Here is a 20,008-nt window from a genome sequence, read left to right on the forward strand (position 1 = left end):
CAAGCTCTTGTACTCTCCAGACTGGACTACTGTAACACTCTCCTTGCTGGCCTCCCTGCTTCGGCTATCCACCCCCTGCAGTTCATTTAAAATGCTGCTGCTCGTCCTGTATTCTCTCAACCTCGCTACCCTCCACTGGCTACCTATCTCTGCTTGCATTCAATTCAAGACCCTTGTTCTTGCCTACCGCTCTCTTCACCACACTGTTCCTACCTCCAATCCCTCGTGTCTCCCTGCACCACCTCTCTGCTCCTCCTCTACTGGCCGATAAAGGCATCTGCCAAATAAATAAATAAATAATAATAATGTGCTCATGAAAGGTGATGAGAGATGGTAAAGTGCTGCATCCAGCCAGACACAGCTTCTCATACAGACACAGCTTGTCATACATGCACAGCTTCTCATACAGCCAGACACAGCTTCTCATACAGACGCAGCTTCTCATACAGGCACAGCTTCTCATACAGGCACGGCTTCTCATACAGGCACAGCTTCTCATACAGGCACAGCTTCTCACACAGGCAGGCACAGCTTCTCATACAGGCAGGCACAGCTTCTCATACAGGCTCAGCTTCTCATACAGGCTCAACTTCTCAGACAGCCAGACACAGCTTCTCATACAGCAGTGCAGCAGTGTGGAGTAGTGGTCAGGGCTCTGGACTCTTGACCGGAGGGTTGTGGGTTCAATCCCCAGTGGGGACACTGCTGCTGTACCCTTGAGCAAGGTACTTTACCTAGATTGCTCCAGTAAAAACCCAACTGTATAAATGGGTAATTGTATGTAAAAATAATGTGATATCTTGTAACAATTGTAAGTCGCCCTGGATAAGGGCGTCTGCTAAGAAATAAATAATAATAATAATAATAATAATACAGACACAGCTTCTCATACAGGCACAGCTTCTCCTACAGCCAGGCACAGCTTCTCACACAGGCACAGCTTCTCATGCAGGCACAGCTTCTCATACAGGCACAGCTTCTCATACAGACACAGCTTCTCATGCAGGCACAGCTTCTCATGCAGGCACAGCTTCTCATACAGCCAGGCACAGCTTCTCATACAGGCACAGCTTCTCATACAGGCACAGCTTCTCCTACAGCCAGGCACAGCTTCTCATACAGCCAGAGCTTCTCATGCAGGCACAGCTTCTCATACAGGCACAGCTTCTCCTACAGCCAGAGCTTCTCCTACAGCCAGGCACAGCTTCTCATACAGACACAGCTTCTCATGCAGGCACAGCTTCTCATACAGGCACAGCTTCTCATACAGCCAGGCACAGCTTCTCATGCAGGCACAGCTTCTCATACAGGCACAGCTTCTCATACAGACACAGCTTCTCATACAGCCAGGCACAGCTTCTCATACAGACACAGCTTCTCATACAAGCTCAGCTTCTCATACAGACATAGCTTCTCATACAGCCAGGCACAGCTTCTCATACAGGCACAGCTTCTCATACAGACACAGCTTCTCATACAGCAAGGCACAGCTTCTCATACAGACACAGCTTCTCATACAAGCTCAGCTTCTCATACAGCCAGACACAGTTTCTCATACAGACACAGCTTCTCATACAGGCACAGCTTCTCATACAAGCACAGCTCCTCATACAGGCACAGCTTCTCATACAGCCAGGCACAGCTTCTCATACAGGTACAGCCTCTCATACAGGCACAGCTTCTCATACACACACAGCTTCTCATACAGCCAGGCACAGCTTCTCATACAGGCACAGCTTCTCATACAAGCACAGCTCCTCATACAGACACAGCTCCTCATACAGGCACAGCTTCTCAAACAGGTACAGCCTCTCATACAGGCACAGCTTCTCATACACACACAGCTTCTCATACAGACATAGCTTCTCATACAGCCAGGCACAGCTTCTCATACAGGCACAGCTTCACATACAGGTACAGCCTCTCATAAAAGCAGAGCTTCTCTTACAGACACAGCTTCTCATACAGCCAGACACAGCTTCTCATACAGCCAGGCACAGCTTCTCATACAGCCAGGCACAGCTTCTCATACAGGCACAGCTTCTCATACAGACACAGCTTCTCATACAAGCTCAGCTTCTCATACAAGCTCAGCTTCTCATACAGCCAGACACAGCTTCTCATACAGGCACAGCTCCTCATACAGGCACAGCTTCTCATACAGCCAGGCACAGCTTCTCATACAGCCAGGCACAGCTTCTCATACAGCCAGGCACAGCTTCTCATACAGGTCCAGCCTCTCATACAGGCACAGCTTCTCATACACACACAGCTTCTCATACAGCCAGACACAGCTTCTCATCTAACTTTGCTTTTAAAATCTATTCATTTATTTATTATTTACAAAAATATTACAGGTACGCTGAAAACTTCACATATTCTATAAATCTCAAACCGACAATTGGATAGTAACCATGAATTATGAATCAGTAAAATAATACATTGGTTAAAAATGTTTTTACATGTTTTATTTATTGCATTTATATAGCGACTTTTCATACAAAAGTATCACAAAGCATTGCACAGCACATTGCAAAAAGCATTTCCATTTACACAACACAATGCCTTTGTATAAAGGTCCCCCGGCATGTCACACACACAACTGCTACACATTAAATAGCATATTTAAAAAACAGTATATAAAAAAATAATGTTAAAAACTCACATTAAAACCCACTAAGATAACAAAGCAATTTCATAAAAGTATGTAAAACTGTAACAGTCTCAGCTTCCCTGTGAAAGTAGGGAGGGCATTTCATCATTTAGCAGCTCTGCATGAAAAAGCCCTTCCTCCCATGTTCATTCTGTTAACACTAGGAATAACCAGTAGCCCTGCATTGTGTGATTTGGATGATGTATTAGCATCTAGTTATTTGCAGGAGTAACTGACCCCGTCAAATAACTAGGTGCTAATACATTTAGGGCTTTATAGGTTAACAGCAAAATCTTAAACTCAATTCTATGCTGCACAGGTAGCCAATGTAAGGAGGCTAAAACAGGTAATATGTTCACTTTTCTTGGTTTTAGTCAGAATTCTAACTGAGGTATTCTGAACGCGCTGTAAGCGAGACAGCACACCTTTTGGGATACCAGAGAGAAGTGCATTACAGTAATCAATTCTAGATGAAACAAAGGCATGCATTAGTCTCTCGGCACAGATGTATTGGTCTAAGTTTGGCTATATTTCTCAAATGGTAAAAATATACTTTTGTAACTTCCCTTATATGAGTCTCAAATGAGAGATCAGGATCAAAGATGACTCCCACATTTTTAATTTCTACTTTAATATTTAATTAAATTACTAGGGTCGAATTCATGTAATCCCACATTTTTTAGTTGGTTCTGAGAGCCCACTAGCATAACCTCTGTTTTATCTGAATTTAGCATTAAATAATTCTGTGACACCCAGTACTTGATGTCTGCAAGACAAGCAGCAAGTAACTCCCCAGCAGAAGTATTTTCTGGCTTTAGGGATAGATATAGCTGGGTATCATCCGCATAGCAATGGAAGTTCACTCCGTGTGTGCGGATAATATCACCTAACGGCAGCATATATGTGAAAATAACAAAGGACCTAAGACCGATGAAACACTTCGGACATGTAGCAACAATTGCTAAAAATATAGCTAACAAATAGGAAAGGAAAGAGCAAGTATAGGAGTTAACAGGTAGGATCATTCCCCACCTTTGTATCTGTATCCAGTTACATAAACAGGCTGGTAACCTCTATGGGATCCAGTGCCTGAACATAAAACAAGCAGCAGAGTCCTTATCAGTAACAAACAGGAGTCTGTAGCATCGCAGCTTCCACACAGAGGGTGACAGAAAAGGCAGAAGATGGCAAAAGGCGTACCTCACATGAAAAAGGGGTTTCATACCTTTTTAAAAGAGACCAGAACCTTCTCGTAATTTCCGGTATTTTTCTTCTGAGACTTCGTTACATCAGTGCCCCTGCTCACCAGACATCACACCATCGGTCTTCTCGCCTCTCATGTCCCGACTGTACTGCAGATCCTCTTTTTCCTTCACAAGCAGATGGTTTCCAACAAACAAGTAGTAATCCTCGAAGTAAAATCAATTTCTTCTTGTTTTCTTGCATGTCCCATAAAGCAATGTTACATTAATAATGGTTATTTAGAACCTAGGTTACTGCATACAAATGACTACAAATTCTTAATTCTTAACACAGATGACTGTAACACAGCGTCCTTGTCTATCAGTTTGTCCGATCGCTCTGTGTGACAATATCGGGGTAAATAAAGTGTAAAAGATGAAGCCTCAGCTGAGTCATTTATTCTGTCTGTGTCATCAGCTTCTCTGCAATGGGGTCACACCTGGAACAATACAGACATGGAACAAAGAGACTGTGGTTAGTAAAGCACACGGGTGAGAAAAGCACAATGGAACCAGTTTTGTTTGTGTTTGCTCCCTCAAAACTAGCAAGAAACAACTCAAAATCCTAATTGCTGCTCCCTGCACTGTTACACTGTTTCATCCTTGCAGAAGATGGGGGCTCATTTTACTCTGCTGTGAACAGAATGAAAATGGTATCCAATCATTTATAAACTGTGATGGGATTAAATAAAACAGATGAGCTCAGTCAGAAGTGTCTAACATAGATTTTAGTCCTCATAAAACATCCCTGTATAAAGCTGTATTATAGCAGTGGCCAAAACAGAGTAGACGAAATACTGCAAAAGGAATAATCCCAGTTCTGTGAAGCAGCTCAGCTCTGAGTGTCCCCAGGACTGAGTGCAGCAGGAATGTGAGAAGCAGGAGCGCTCTCAGGCTCTCCTCTGAACTCTACCCTCCTTGTTGGTGTGCTGTGCTCTGTCCTATCAAGACAATGCTGGAGTATTAGTGAGAAGCAGGAGCGCTCACAGGCTCTCCTCTGAACTCTACCCTCCTTGTTGGTGTGCTGTGCTCTGTCCTATCAAGACAATGCTGGTTGCATGCAGTTCCAATTTTCACAAGCTGTTATCATCTTTCTCACATTTAGCAGGAAGATGTCACATGAAACATGAGAATAGATTGACAATCATCACATTTGATTCAGAAGGCGTCCGTTATTCATGTGAGACTCACAGGAAACACAAAATCTCATGTAGCTCAGAAGAGTCAGGCAACTGTCAAACTATAACAAATGGCAAACCACAGGCTACAGGTGGTTCTCAAGAGAATACTGTGAGTTCAAGTACAGAACTTTAAAAATCCCTCCATTCAAGTGAATAAAAACCATACATATTTTGAAATGTAAGCAGTGCTGTCTTTAATACATCTTTCTGGGGTGATAGTTGATTGATTTAGAAAAAGAACAACACACAAATAGTATTTAAAAGTGCATGAAAATGTATCTTTACCTGTCATTGTTGGTGGAGTTGGATGAGTTGGATGAAGCATCACTTTGTTCCTTTGCTGAAATAATAATAAAATCAATAAAAGCAGACACCAGGAATGAGGAGATCTTTCATAGAAGAGCCTGTAAAGCCCTTCTCACTTGGGTTTATATTTGAATGTTACTGTAGTTTAGTATCTAGCAGGTGTGGCATTAGAAAACAATGAGCTCCTAAAAGCAGTGCAAACCAGGTAGAGACAGCTCCGCAGAAACACATAGATTACAACTCTGAACCATAGAAAACAATGAGCTCCTAAAAGCAGTGCAAACCAGGTAGAGACAGCTCCGCAGAAACACATAGATTACAACTCTGAACCATAGAAAACAATGAGCTCCTAAAAGCAGTGCAAACCAGGTAGAAACAGCTCCGCAGAAACACATAGATTACAACTCTGAACCAGAGAAAAGATATTAAGAAGGTACAGGCAGTTTCTACAGATCAGTTTTCCTGTAGCGCAAGTTAAATTGTTCACAAGAACAGTATTTAAAGAACTGCATTCTAACCCCTATAACAAATTCAGAGTTGTCTTTTAAATTGTAATTATTGAATTCAATTTTGTTTGAACTTCAACACATTAGAAGTGTTTTATTTCTTCTACTTAAATGTATACAATTAAAACACATCTAAAATACTTACTCTGTGCTGGTGTGTCAGGGCTCCTGGCACCTAGGAGTGAATTACAAAACTCAAGGTTACTGTATTTACAAGTGAATCTATCAGCAGCTTCATATCATTGAGAAATGTATTGTCATTATTCCACACACTGGAGAAGGTTGTGATTGCACTCATGTTATTAGAGCACACATGCCAGGGCTGGATTCACTTTCCCTGCACCCAGCCCTGCTTTATACAACTATAGGACTGTGACAGAAATATAATGAGTTCTGGTTGTAAATCTCCTTCCCGACCTGTGAGGGCGCTGAGCAGCGAGGACAGAGTTCTTTTGACGGGCTGGACTGACAGTTCTTTCCCGGGTCGGGGAGTTGGCTAGTCTGGAAGAAGGCGAGTCTCTGTTGCAAGAATGTATTGACCCTGAAGGTAAACAATGTAGCAGCCGCTGATTGTAAGGCAGCTGCATTAGTTTACCAAGGGGTCATGCGTGACAGCATAAAAAGGGGACATTACAAGGAGACTTGTAATCGGTTCTTTCGCTTGGGTTCAGAGACGCACGGAACTGGAAGGACAGGGAGAGTTCCCAAAAATAAATGAGAAATATTCGTGAGTGTTTTGTTTGTTTGTAGCACTGTTAGTAATTGTCTTTTGTGTGTAAATTCACTAGACAGCTAACACGTCTCCGGTGCTGTCGCCTTGGGCCAGCAACACCACAGTCACTGTTATTTGTTATCACCCACCTGAGTACTACTGCACGCACCTGGACCGGTGATTTGTGTTAGTAGTATTGTGGGAGTGGATAACGTGTTAATATTTGTTTTGTTTACAAATCATTATTATTATTTTCCTGCCGAGCTTTACACCAGGGGTGTATTGCCAGAGGATTATTGTTTGGTCGCCAGACCAGAATTTGTTTAGAAATAAAAATAACATTTCCAAATTGGATTACAGTTTTCACGTGTGATTGTTTCTGCACTGCATCACCTCTGCATCCTGTCTTAATCAGCAGCCACTTTGCCACAAGGACCCTGTTGAGATTCGTTACTAAAAGAACTCCCTAAAATCACAAAGAAATTTTGACCCATTTTTGGCAGCCTAGTGCACTAAAACCACAGCAGATATTTTTCTGAAGATTCAGAAAATCATGTCTATTCTGTACATACAGAACACAATTCATAAAGGAATTAGAAATGCAGCATTAATAAAAGCAGCTCTTAACCCTGCCTCCCTCTCTCTCACCTGATGCTCTTTTCTTCCAGATGTGAACTCCTATGATCACTGCGATGATCAGACCCAGAGCAGCCAGCACACCACCAGCAACAAACCCCATGTTGAGAGCAGCCTCTGGAACTGCAAACACACAGGAGACTGTTTAGCAAAAGCAATCAGTGAAGAGAGGGGTGAAATTCAATAATAAAGTGCAGGTACTCATGTGCGCAGCCTGGTGTAAACATTAAAAAAATGATGACAGTTTGAGTGCAGATTAATAAATGCTTCTAAAATGTATACATATCATTTTAAATACAAAATCAGCCTTAAAATATAACTGAAATTATAACCAATTCACCAGAAGCTGAAAATCCTGAGCCATGTACTGTATTATAACACTGAAGTTAACCCTGAAATGATCAGTATTAATACATATTACACTGTGCAGTAACTGCTGTACAGGGAGTTTAGTTTCAGCATATCTTAAAGTAGTGATATTATACCAAAAAATTGTATTAAAAAAACGTGCTATAAAAACTATACTACAAAAAGGTCTAAGTCAAACAATGCACAATAGGGACTAAAATACCCCTCTAATTTATAATGTAACAGGCACTACTCAAATAAATTAGAACATATATCTCTATTACTGTATTCGCTCATGTAAAAGTCGACCTTGTGTAAAAGTCGAACCCCCCATTGCAAGGGCGAGATTTTTAAATTTAGCCGTTGTCAATTATTTTTTTTATTATTTTCTCCCCAATTTGGAATGGCCAATTATTTTTAAGATCACTGCTACCACCCGGGAGGGCGAAGACGAACACACGCTGTCCTCCGAAGCGTGTTCCGTCAGCCGACCGCTTTTTTTCACAATGCGGACTCACCATGCAGCCACCCAAGAGCTACAGCATCGGAGGACAACGCAGCTCTCGGGCAGCTTACAGTCAAGCCTGCAGGCGCCCGGCCAGACTACAGGGGTCGCTGGTGCGCGGTGAGCCAAGGACACCCTGGCCGACCTAACCCTCCCTCCCCCAGGCGACGCTCGGCCAATTGAGCGCCGCCTCCTGGAAGCTCCCATCCTCGGTTGGCAAAGGAATAGCCTGGACTTGAACTCGCAACGTCCAGACTATAGAGCACATCCTGCACTCCACGTGGAGCGCCTTTACTGGACGCGCCACTTGGGAGCCCCTTATTTTTATTTTTTACATTTTTTCATTTGTTATTGATGGTAAGTGTAGTGAAACAGAAAACAAAAAGGAATTCCTGAAATCGAAACTGTTGTTCAGGCATTAGTTGTCCTATATGTATTAGATATCATGCGTCTGAGTGGCAGATTTTCAAAAATAACAACTTGACGCCTCATTACTATTCCAAAAGAAAATAGCTCATGCAACGGCTTCTTGAAGCCATAATCTTTTGCTAAATTGCATTGCCTTTTACATTTACGCAGTTCTGTGCATGGGTAACATTTTGATTTCATTTTGCTGTTGGGTCGTTAATGAGGAATTTTACATACTGCTACAATACATACCGGATTTAAAAGTATTGCAGCGCTGAGCTGCAGGGTTTCCAGGATATAATGAGAAAGACAGCAGTTGTGGTTCAAAGCAGTAGGAAATTACTGTCTATTATTTTTTTTAGCTTTTAGTGAACAATGGCTCTTATTCCTTTCCTCTCACAACTCAATTCTCCCACTGCCAGGACCTACTTCTCTCTTTCACACTGTCATCTCCACACACACACCCAAGTCCCTCCCCCTTCCTCACTCATTGGTTGAACACTCCTTATCTCTAACTGGTTGTGTCAGACCTGCTCCCACCCCCCTCAGTGACACAGTCACACACAGTCTCTCAGCTCTCAGTCACACAAGCACCAAAACACACAGAGAACGCTAACAGATCAGAACAAAAATAACAGAGTTTACAAACACACATTATTTACAGAGTACTCCCATTCCCTTCCCCAGTCCATAACCAGGTCCATCCCCCTCCCTCCCCTCCCTGCTCACAGTCTATTTCAGTACCAGGGTCTCAGGTACAGCGTTCCTCCCTCCCTCCCTGCTCACACAGTCTATTTTAGTACCAGGGTCTCAGGTACAGCCTCCCTCCCCTTCCTCCCCTCCCTGCTCACACAGTCTATTTCAGTACCAGGGTCTCAGGTACAGCCTTCCTCCCCTCCCTGCTCACACAGTCTATTTCAGTACCAGGGTCTCAGGTACAGCCTCCCTCCCTCCCTGCTCACACAGTCTATTTCAGTAGCAGGGTCTCTCTCTCTCTCTTACCCCATTTCACATCCATCTTCTCATCCAGACTGGCGTGGTCCACCTGGCAGGAGTAGCTGTGTTTCTTCTGGTCCTCAGGACTCACTGTCAGGGTCTTTCTCAGCTGGTGGGTTGTATCCTCGTTGGGTAGCACCTCTCCACTCCACACCCCCTCCTCCAGCAGAGCCTCACCATCTCTGATCCAGTTCACCTCAACCTCTCGGGGGTAAAACCCTGTCACGTGGCAAATGAAGTCTGTTCCTGCAGATTCCCGCGCTTTCCTCTGTATCAGCATCACTGCAGGGCGGACTAGTGAAGGAGAACATCAATACTGTTACAGTTAGATCCCAGGATTGTTTCACGCAGTATTCAACCACACTGTAGAAACATCCTTCACTCTGATTGGCTGAGAGGGTATATGTAAATGGAGCTAATGTATGGCTGATTTGAGTGTAGCTCTAGCCCTGGCATGCTGGTGTGACAGAGATCGAATGGTGCTTGGTGTTAGATCTCCCTCTCGACCTGTGAGGGCACTGTGTAACGGGAACCGAGTACCCTTAACTAAATGGCACGACAGTTTATTCCGTAGGGTAGGTGGAAGTTGGTCATTTAGGAAAGGGGCGCAGCTATGGTATCCAAACTCAATGACCCAGACGGTAAACAGTGTGACATCCGAGGATTGGAGGAGCGGATGCGCTCGTTAACCTAGGGGTTATGAGCGAGGATATAAATAGGGGTCATAGCATACGTGATCTGTTCCTTGGTAAATGGTTAGTGTTGAAAACCTACAAGGAGTCTGTGTTGCAGTATTGTGAACCGTGAGTTTTGTCTTGTGTTTGTTAGTGTTTTGTTAACTGTCGTCTGTTTTTTAATAGACTACCAGTTGCACGATCCGGAGCTGTAGCGAAAGCCAGCATAAACCCGGACATCACTTTCACCCCTGCATTTCACGGAGAACTGTATTTCACCACTTGCACTTATTCACTATCACTAAGAACTGTGTTTGTGTTTTGTGTTGGTGTGTAAAACTGGACTTCTGGTTACGAGTCAAACCCGGGGAATTACAAATACCGAGTGATACATGCCGCTGTATCACTCCAACATTATTATTTACAGGTGTTTGTCATAAGGCTCTGGACATTGTCAATTAAATCAATAAACACCCTTGCACCTGGAAATCATTGTCTGTCTGTGTTGTATCCACTCTGCACTGCACTCACCTGTATTCACTCACCACTTTGCCACAGCTGGTCAGTTTGAATTGGAACTGATCTCAACAAAACTGATCAGCTCAGCAGTGACTTAGTTAACAGCAGAACAAACAGGCATTGTGTTTTTACAGGTACCTTTGTGTTTATAGTAATTGAATAGCACAGTCTGTGCATTATCAGTGATCTTAGCATAGCAACACATTTCTGTTTCTATAGAGAGTTTGTTCTCATGTTTCAGAATGCTCTCCAGCTGTAGCTAAAACACTTTAAAGAGAGTGAGCTTTCTAAAATGGGCCCCTGTGTGACTGATACATGTTGGGTCTTATGTACCACAGTGAAATGATTATTTTCGGTTACTAGGCGTTTTTCTTTTTTCTGTCACAATATTAACTTGACAGTACTTGCACACTTCAGTTGTACCTTCTTTCCTTTGCTGTCTTCCACAACGAAATCCTTCTGGGGTTTCTGTGTGTTTAGGCATTTTGTTTACATTTCGCCACAATTGGCAATCTCGCGAACAAGAACAACCCTCTGCTTCAAATAATTGTAATCTCATTCCAAGCATGTTACAGTCCTCCAACAGAGATGTAAAGTACAGTACAATCCACAGAACATAAGATCACATTCAAATAAGAGCACAATAAAGAATACAGTAAATAATTACATTGAAGAGCGAGTTCAACTAAGAGCAGTTAACTTATAGTAAAAAGATTTGCTCATACGAGTAAAGTCCATTAAGAGCACGCAGTAAGTACGATAAATGGATAAGAACGATTTCAAATAAGCACATTTACAAAAAAACATTAATTACAGATACCTAGAAGAGTAAAATCAAGTACAAGATACAGGAAGTAGTTATAATTGAGAGCAGTAGTAGAATACGGCAAGGTATGGAGCAATTCAGTGCAAGTACAAGCTGATGCGAGTACTGGAACAATTGGGTGCCAAATAGTCCAGTATAGGGGAGAGATGTGAGGTTTACAGATGCTGTCTAGCGGGTGTAGAGAAAAAACAGGAGGGGTCCCAGGACTAAACCTTGGGGAACACCTGTCGAAAAAGGGCAAGAGGTAGAGGGTGAGCCATGCCAGGACATGTGGTACGTGCAATCGGAGAGGTAGGAGAAAAACCAGGCAAGAGCAGTGTTGGAGAGTCCCAGGTCAGTGAGGGAGGACAGAAGAATAGAGTGGTCGGCTGTGTCAAAGGCAGCAGAGAGGTCAAGGAGAATTAGGACAGAGGAGAGGGAGGCGGCATGGGCAGAGAGCGTTTGTGACGGAGAAGCAGCGCAGTTTTCAGTGGCATGTGCCGGGCAAAAACCAGATTGTAGGGAGTTGAGCAGAAGGAGGGTAGATCACTAAGGGTTGCAGAGGGTGATGGGGAGTGAGTGAGAAGAGGACAGGGGTGGGGAAGGAGGCGAGGTATTGAAGAGTTTGTGGATGTTGTGATTTTGGAGAAGAAGGAGGCAAAGTCATCAGCCGAGATAGAGGAAGGTGGAAGAGGGGGAGAGGGCTACGGAAGGAGGAGAAGGTAGAGAAACGTTTACTGTTAGTAGAAGACGGAATGATAGAGAGGTGAGTGTAGAAGAGAAGGAAGAGAGGAGCGAGTGATAGAGATCCAAGGCAGCAGGGAGATTGGTTTTCTTCCATTTCTTTTCAGAAGTGCGCAGTTTGGTACGAGCCGAGCGGAGCACGGAGAAGAGCCAGGGCTGGGGCGGGAAGAGGTGGGCAGGTTGAGAGGTGAGAAGGTAAAGGGAGTCGAGGCAGGAGGTGAGGGTGAAGAGAGTGGAGGTAGCAGAGTCTACAGAGAGTTGGGAGAAGGAGTCGACAGAGGGGAGGTGAAAAATGATTGTAAAGGAGTGTCACAAAGACGGCCGGAGTGGGTGGCGTCAGACCAGAAGCAGGGAGTAAACAGACAGAGACTTGGAGTTTGGTGGAGCTGAGCGAATGGTTTCGCTCAGCATTTAATAAAACAGCACAGAAAATAAAAGGTTTGAAACACAAAAACACGGGACACGGCACTACACGCCAAAATAAAAAGACAAACAAAACGGACTAGACAGTAAACAGACAGACAGACGAACAAAACACGGTGAGCAGATAACACTAATATTTACGTTCTTTCACTATTTAGTTTCTCCTTCTCCACACTCGTTCTCCACTCACCGAACACCTAACCCTGACTGACTAAAAATGTGCCTATTTATACTGTTGTGCTGGGATTCAATTACTAATTAATTATTCACTTGAATCCCAGCACGTGAATTAATTCTGTGCAACCCCGTGCTCACATATTACATTTAACCAGCACGTGAAGTGATTTGTGCTCTCCTCGTGCCTAAATACAAATCTACATTTTTAAATACACGTGAAACACAGACCCGTTTATATCCCGTGTACCAATCTATACACCAACATTAACACACGCACGCAACATACAACACAGAACACACAAATGCACACAGGGGCGGGGCACTTTGCCACAAGGAGTAATTAATTATAGTTACCAAATGCAAGGAAAATCCAGGACATAAATAAAGTCAATGTGTAACTGCTTTTTAGAGGTTCCTTTTAGATAAATCGCTTCCTTTTATTTTTCTTCTCAAGCTGCATGTGGAACAGGTAGGTCACCATATCAACTCCATTATGAATAACACTATCTGCCACGTTGAAACTTTATTGTCACTTAAAATTGTGTGGCATAGAAAGTGTCTGATGTTCTTTTTAATGTGTTGTTTACAGCTGCTTGCGTGACAGCATCTGTACCAGGGTCTTGGTGTGTTTACACGTACACCTTGGACCTGAGCTGGCTTACAGTCAATCAGATTAAAAGAGTCTTATCATTTGAGCCACCTGTTTACACTTGCTCATACCTTAACTGCCGTTGGCCCCGTATAGCCCCTGAACTGCAGTGTGTGCCCGATGACATCATAGCGAGGCAGAAGTGTTTAATCCACAGCAAACCTGTCATTCGTGTCACTTGTGTGTTTCTATTTCAAGGTGGTCGTTCTGTGCTAGTTAAGATTGAATTTGCCATCAGAAATGGAGCGCAGCATTGAAAACTTGATAATAAATACCTTTAATAATAAAAGCAGTAAAATCCACTAAAGACAGTCCTGTGGATATCGGAACACAAGTGTGTATTAAGGTAGGCTTGCAGCACAATAAAAAAAAAAAAATGTTTTAAAATGAATAAAAGCAATAAGTATCATCTTTATTAACACATATTATATTTATTGTTCACCCTCAAAATTTGTACATTGCTAAGCATGGACAATCCATGAAAAATGAACCAGCAGCGAATCATAATTGCAAAACAACCGCAGGAAATAATGTGTTAATACGAAAAATAAGTTCATACTGTTGGCCCACAACACACTCAAAAATGCTTCAAACTGTTTAAAGATTAACAATAAAATCAATACAAGTACCAGTTTTATCACAAAATCAAAGCAAAAGTGACTAATTTGTTTTGATAAATGAGAACGCTGGAAAAGGAGCAAAATACGAATATTCATTGCAAGACTCAAATGCACGAAATACTGTTAATACAAAAAAAACCACACATACACTAAAAGGCAGCCCTGTTAATATCAGGAAAAAAGTTTGTATTTGGCTTACTTTCAGCACGCTCAAAAACAGCTTCACAACTGGTTTAAAATGAATAACGTCATAAAGATAGCTGTATGCATCTATAGTGAGTGGAAGCCTCTGGGAAATAATAATGCCAGTGCCTCTCCCAGTTTCCTGAGCAAAAGTAAATTAGCTTGGGTAGTGAACATCTCTCAAAAAAAAATTACAAAAAAAACCCATCTCTCCCCCCCCCCCACTCCCACTCCCACTCCCACTCCCACTCCCCACTCCAAGTCTGCCTGTGGTTCTGCCTTCTTTCCGATCAAAGACGATTGGGGAACACCCACTGTCAGCTTTCTCTGCTCTGAGCCGACACATGACCTGTTAAAACATTTTTTTTTTGGGATGTTGGACAGGAACGGGATGTTTGGGACTGCAAAGGGTTAAATGTCTGATATACAAGTTTTAAATTTCAATCATAAACACAATTTTATTTTAATTAGGAATGCCAACACACAACAATATCTCACAGGCTAAAATAAAGCTAAAAATAATAACATTACTGTGATATGTCCGTGCCTCCGGTGTGAAAGTTTGTACAGTAATATCATTTTGTACATTAAAGAGTCCAAACTTGTATTTTTCGAGTTGCATTACATATATGAGCCGCTGATTATAGTTCAATGGAGCGTCTCACTGTGTAATACACACGTGTAATATGACAGAATCAACACAGAACACGCCATATCTTATTAGTCAGTAAAGTTTCAAATATCAATAATCACAATCACCGACAGTAACTTGTGAGTGCGTCGAACTCCTGGTTCCCTGAAATAGGAATATTAACCAAGAGTACAGATTGAAACAAAACCAAGCAGCTACTATGGGCGTGCTACTTTAGCAGCTTCAACTGGTTTAATGTCTTTAAGGGTAGACATGCGTTTTTCCAGTGAGAATATTTTATCTGTCAACTCTTGACTTACCTTACATTTTTGACATAAAAATGTACGCACAAACTCAATACAGCTAATAACTATGAACATATTGCATGATATACACTGCATAGCTTTCATGTCATTATCAGCAGAGGTCATAGTTGATACAATATTTAAATGTCACAAATGTCCTTTAGTTAAAAAAAATTAAAAAAAGATAACAGTAAGTCAATAATGTGATAAGCCAACCTTTAGTATTGCTGCTGGTGGAAAATGCTGGAGAGTCGGCCTCAGATCCAGCCTCTCAGTGCTGCTGCTGGTGAAAAACCCAGGAGCCGGCCTCAGATCCAGCTCAGTGCTGCTGCTGGTGAAAAACCCAGGAGCCGGCCTCAGATCCAGCTCAGTGCTGCTGCTGGTGAAAAACCCAGGATCCCTGAAATAGAAATGTAGCCATTACCGTATGGGTGTTTACCTCCTAAAGACCCTAAACCTGAATAGATGTATCAAAGCTGCAGGCAGTGCCTGTGATGCAGTCATGCCCGCCCCCGAGGGCATATAAGGACTGCCCGCACAGATCACAACATCATTTTTCCTTCAAGCCTGCTGCAATCATGGACGCAGCGACCTTGAAGATTAATGGTTGCATTTCTATTTCAGGGAACAAGGGTTATGATAATAACCTAACGTTCCCTATCAAGTACGAAATGTAACCATTACTGAATGGGTGAGCGTACCAAAGCCATCAGATAGACCTTTAACGTAGAGAGGGATTTCCCCTCGTCAAACAGGTCCTGCAAAAATTGTAGTGCAACGGGCACAAAACTTGCAGAAACTGCGGTCAGTGAGTGCCTCTTTGGCGTGCTCTGGCCCCAGACAGGAAGAACGCCTGCCGTGCTTATCCTCAACTGGCAGACTGGCCTTGAATAAATCGCAGGGATAAAACCCAGGCATGATGCAAGCAGCAACGCAGTGTACAGTACTGTATGACTGCTGTCTCAGTCTGCTCAAACAGCAATGCCACTGTACAGTAATGTAACGGGGCGGGTCAAGACCCAAACCGAGTCCTCTGGTACTGGACCAGGGATGGTATCGCGGTTGGGAACCAGTTCAGTGACTTTGCACAGAATCAGTACGGTACCTGGATGGTGCTGGGTCGGTTCAGTACCGGTTTGGTGCCTTAGTGCCAGGTTGGTACGGTGCCATCAGTATGGTACCGTCGGTGCAGTTCGGTACCGAGTTTTGAACCGGAACAGTACCGGGACGGTACCCTTGGTATGGTACGTGAACCGGTGCAGTACCGGGACGGTACCCTTGGTATGGTACGTGAACCGGTGCTGTTACCTCGTTCCAGATTGGGGACATCGGGTACCGGATCGGGGACAGTGCGGGTCGGTGACCTACAGGTCTACTCTGTTCACGTTACCACAGGAAGCAGTATACAGGGATGAGGGATGCCTGCTTGTTAGAGCCCTAACAGCCTTCATAATGATGCTGCAAGCAGTCACCAAGATGGCAACAAGATACTGTGGGAGAGACCGCAAGCAATCTCAGCCGAAGCGCGTATCTCGGCCAACGCAGAGCTGCTGAGCCCAGCAGCTGTGCTCGTCTTTCTGTGGAAAAAGACAGAAAAAACACACAAGAGAAAGACATTTTCTCACAGAAAACAGTTATAAAACAATTACAGTTCATAAAATAATAATGTTACAAAAACAAAACTATAATTTTAACTCCAGCCAGAGCTAAGCAGCCTTTGAGGCGAGCACGTCAGCAAACTCAATTTGCTTGGTCCCTTAGCGAGTAGACATTTTATTTAACATTATGAAATCAAAGCAAAAGTTTACCGGAAGCCAAAACATAAGTATAGTAGTCATGTTTGATTTCAAAATGTCACATTTTTCAATTTGTCAGGTTTTCATTAAGTACTATGGGAAAACTACAAAGCGGTATGTAATTCAATTTGTTAATGTAACACAACTCTATGAAGCTAAATTAGTTTATTCTATAGGGTTATGCAAAACATTTGTGCATGTAGATTCGAGCCTGTGAGGACACAGCTCCCTGTGCTTAAGCCAGACATTGGCTTTTATTGCTAATCCATGAGACTGTTTTTGTTCAATTTAATATCATATATTGTACTCAATTCAACATAAACTAAACTCAGAAATCTTGTTCCCGCGTGCAATATAAAATTATTATTATTATTATTTATTTCTTAGCAGACGCCCTTATCCAGGGCGACTTACAATCGTAAGCAAATACATTTCAAGCGTTACAATACAAGTAATACAATAAGAGCAAGAAATACAATAACTTTTGTTCAAGTAAAGTACAAGTTTGACAAACCACAATTCAATAATACAGCAGGTAATAGTGATAGTTACATCAGGATATGATTAAATAGTGATAGTTACATCAGGATGTGATTAAATACAAAGTACTACAGGTTAAAAACTTGGCAGATTACAGTATTCTGAAGTACAGGATTAAATGCAGTAAAATAGGGGCTGATAAGAGAAAAATAAAGCACATAAAATGCAGAGGTGCTGCGTTGCATTTATGGATAAAGCTACCAACTTTCCGAAGCCTAAATCCGGTGTTGTGAAATATCCTGCATCCCATCGACCGACGCACACGCCGCTGCGAGACAGAGGGCAGGGGGATTTTAATACTAATACGTAATCGTTGTGTGCTGCTTTTATTCTCCTTTAAAAAATTCAACAATCTATAGTTAACGTTTCAAACGAGTGCTGTTTTTAAATATAAAAAATACTTATTGCACAACTAGTTCCTTTACCTCACCTAAATACAACACAGCATTATTAATGCTACAAAGCACAGTGGTTTTAATCAAGATAGCTTTAGTGCATCACTGACGTACAGTCACGTGTTGTTGAATCCTATTATTATTAGGCTGCCAAGCCTAGCTGGGAATGGCTGGGGAAGCCTATTGTTAATTGTCAAGATGTATTTTATTTATTTATTTATTTTATTATTCCCAAGACTTCAAACTGCTCCTGCTCAAATGCGTGCAACCCATCCACATCAAGCTTGGCAGGTATCATCCCGGGTTCAATACAATTCAGATGCTAAAGAATTGCGCTCCTGCGTCAACCAAGATGGTGGCCTGATGCATTTTTTTTTAAAGCCTAAAAAATCCTAGCCTAAGCCTTTAAAATCTTCTTGGGAACCGGTAAAGCGATTGATCTTAAACTTGGCATATGTCATCAGCAACCAAACCTGCTTCAAGTTTGTGAAGCCTAACTTGCTGCGATAAATTTTAATATCAAAATGGCTGCCACCAAATTCATGGAAATGTGCCCCAAACATCAAACTGCTTCTGTTTGCAAACCGTTTAACCAACTAACTCTGAACTTGGTAGGCATCATCCTGGGTACAATGGAATTCAAATATGGCAAAATGGTGTTCTTTTGTAAAACAAGATGGCCACCAGAACTACATTTTCTTCTTAAATTTAAAACCGCTTCAGTTGAAAAGCAGTTTATTTGATAAACTCCAGCTGACAAGCATCATCCCTGTGTCAATACAATTGACTTTTTCAAAAATGGTGTTTGTGCATGTGAGAGGGGAGGGATCTGGACTGGCCATCCCGTGTACTCCCACACTGTCAGGCAATGCCTTTTGACAGCTGTCAGCTGTGAACGAATCGGCTGGTGCTCTGTCATTGGCTGTGGGGGAGTGGGACTATACGGGGTGAATGACTCAATAAAAAGGCACTGTTTTTGTATCCTCTCTCGCTCATACAGGAAGGATAGTGGAGCGTGACTCCTGACATTTGGAAACAAAACCTGGAAATTCTGGCGCAGCGAGTCGGGGAGACAAAGCGGCAACTCCAGCGTGAGACAAACCCGGTGATGCAAGCAAGCCACGCATCGGTTATTTAATTTGACTAGTTATTATTATTATTATTATTATTATTATTATTATTATTATTATTATTATTATTATTTATTTATTAGCAGACGCCCTTATCCAGGGCGACTTACAATTGTTACAAGATATCACATTATACATTATTTCACATTATACAGATATCACATTACTTTACATACAATTACCCATTTATACAGTTGGGTTTTTACTGGAGCAATCTAGGTAAAGTACCTTGCTCAAGGGTACAACAGCAGTGTCCCCAACTGGGGATTGAACCCACAACCCTCCGGTCAAGAGTCCAGAGCGCTAACCACTACTCCACACTGCTGCCCTAAACTAGTTAGCCTAGCAGGACTGAGCCGTCCCACAGTGTATAGGAGAGGATACTGAGCAGTGCCTGTTTCTCAGGGCTTCCACCGCTAGAGGGAGCAACGAGCCGCGGTTAAAAAATCTGCACCCTTCATTTTGTAGTTTTTTCTTAAAGTGTTTTGTTTTCCTTTTTCCTTTTCTTCTTTTTAGCTGTGAAAATAAATCTGGGCGCCTGTGCTGGCGTTTCGTATTTGAACTTTGTGTCTGCCTTGTCTTTTCCCACACCCACAGTGCATAAACCAATATTTCTTTAAAAACCTTTAAAAACCTTTCAAAATCTTCAGTCAAATGTAAAACTAGCTTATAACTCCTTACAGATTGCAGATAGGTTAATGGTTACTATGGAACACACATAGGAACCCATATATGCTCTATCCAAAAATTGCCTTGACCGTGACCTTTGAACTCTCCTTAAGGTCAAATGAAAAACTAGCTTATAACAAGTGCATATAGGGTCATGGTTACTATGCAACACATACAGGAAACCACATGTGCGCTATCCAAAAATGACCTTGCCTGTGACCTTTGACCTCTCAAAGGTCAAATGTAAAACTAGCTT

General features: G+C 42.5%; 1 protein-coding gene across 2 annotated transcripts; it reads right to left on the reverse strand.

Annotated features, from left to right (window-relative positions):
• Positions 1-200: 200 nt before the first annotated feature.
• On the reverse strand, positions 201-17,664 carry LOC117971234 (class II histocompatibility antigen, B-L beta chain-like). Of its 2 annotated transcripts, XR_009330825.1 has the most exons (7): positions 15,439-17,664; positions 9,499-9,786; positions 7,248-7,358; positions 6,033-6,062; positions 5,361-5,415; positions 3,879-4,334; positions 201-277 (listed from the first exon to the last, which is right to left on the reverse strand). XR_009330825.1 is itself a non-coding variant. In XM_034919319.2 (6 exons), the coding sequence occupies exons 2-6, from the start codon at positions 9,770-9,772 to the stop codon at positions 4,292-4,294; spliced, it is 513 nt and encodes a 170-aa protein (XP_034775210.1). In that variant the 5' UTR covers positions 9,773-9,786; positions 15,439-17,664; the 3' UTR covers positions 2,447-4,291. The 2 variants fall into 2 exon arrangements, 1 of the variants encoding a protein (XP_034775210.1); XM_034919319.2 differs by lacking the exon at positions 201-277 and having other exon boundaries at positions 2,447-4,334.
• Between the last annotated feature and the right edge of the window lie 2,344 nt (positions 17,665-20,008).

The sequence above is a fragment of the Acipenser ruthenus genome, chromosome 13, assembly GCF_902713425.1.
Source record: "Acipenser ruthenus chromosome 13, fAciRut3.2 maternal haplotype, whole genome shotgun sequence".
Lineage (NCBI taxonomy): Eukaryota > Metazoa > Chordata > Actinopteri > Acipenseriformes > Acipenseridae > Acipenser > Acipenser ruthenus.

What these genes read in the sequence shown, in the direction of transcription:
- LOC117971234 (XM_034919319.2), bottom strand. Translation starts at nt 9,772, where the DNA reads ATGCTGATACAGAGGAAAGCGCGGGAATCTGCAGGAACAGACTTCATT. An exon ending in GAAGATGGATGTGAAATGGG is followed by an intron (nt 7,359 to 9,498) that starts GTAAGAGAGAGA and finishes GTGTGTTTGCAG; the next exon opens with TTCCAGAGGCTGCTCTCAAC. An exon ending in CTGGAAGAAAAGAGCATCAG is followed by an intron (nt 6,063 to 7,247) that starts GTGAGAGAGAGG and finishes ATTCACTCCTAG; the next exon opens with GTGCCAGGAGCCCTGACACA.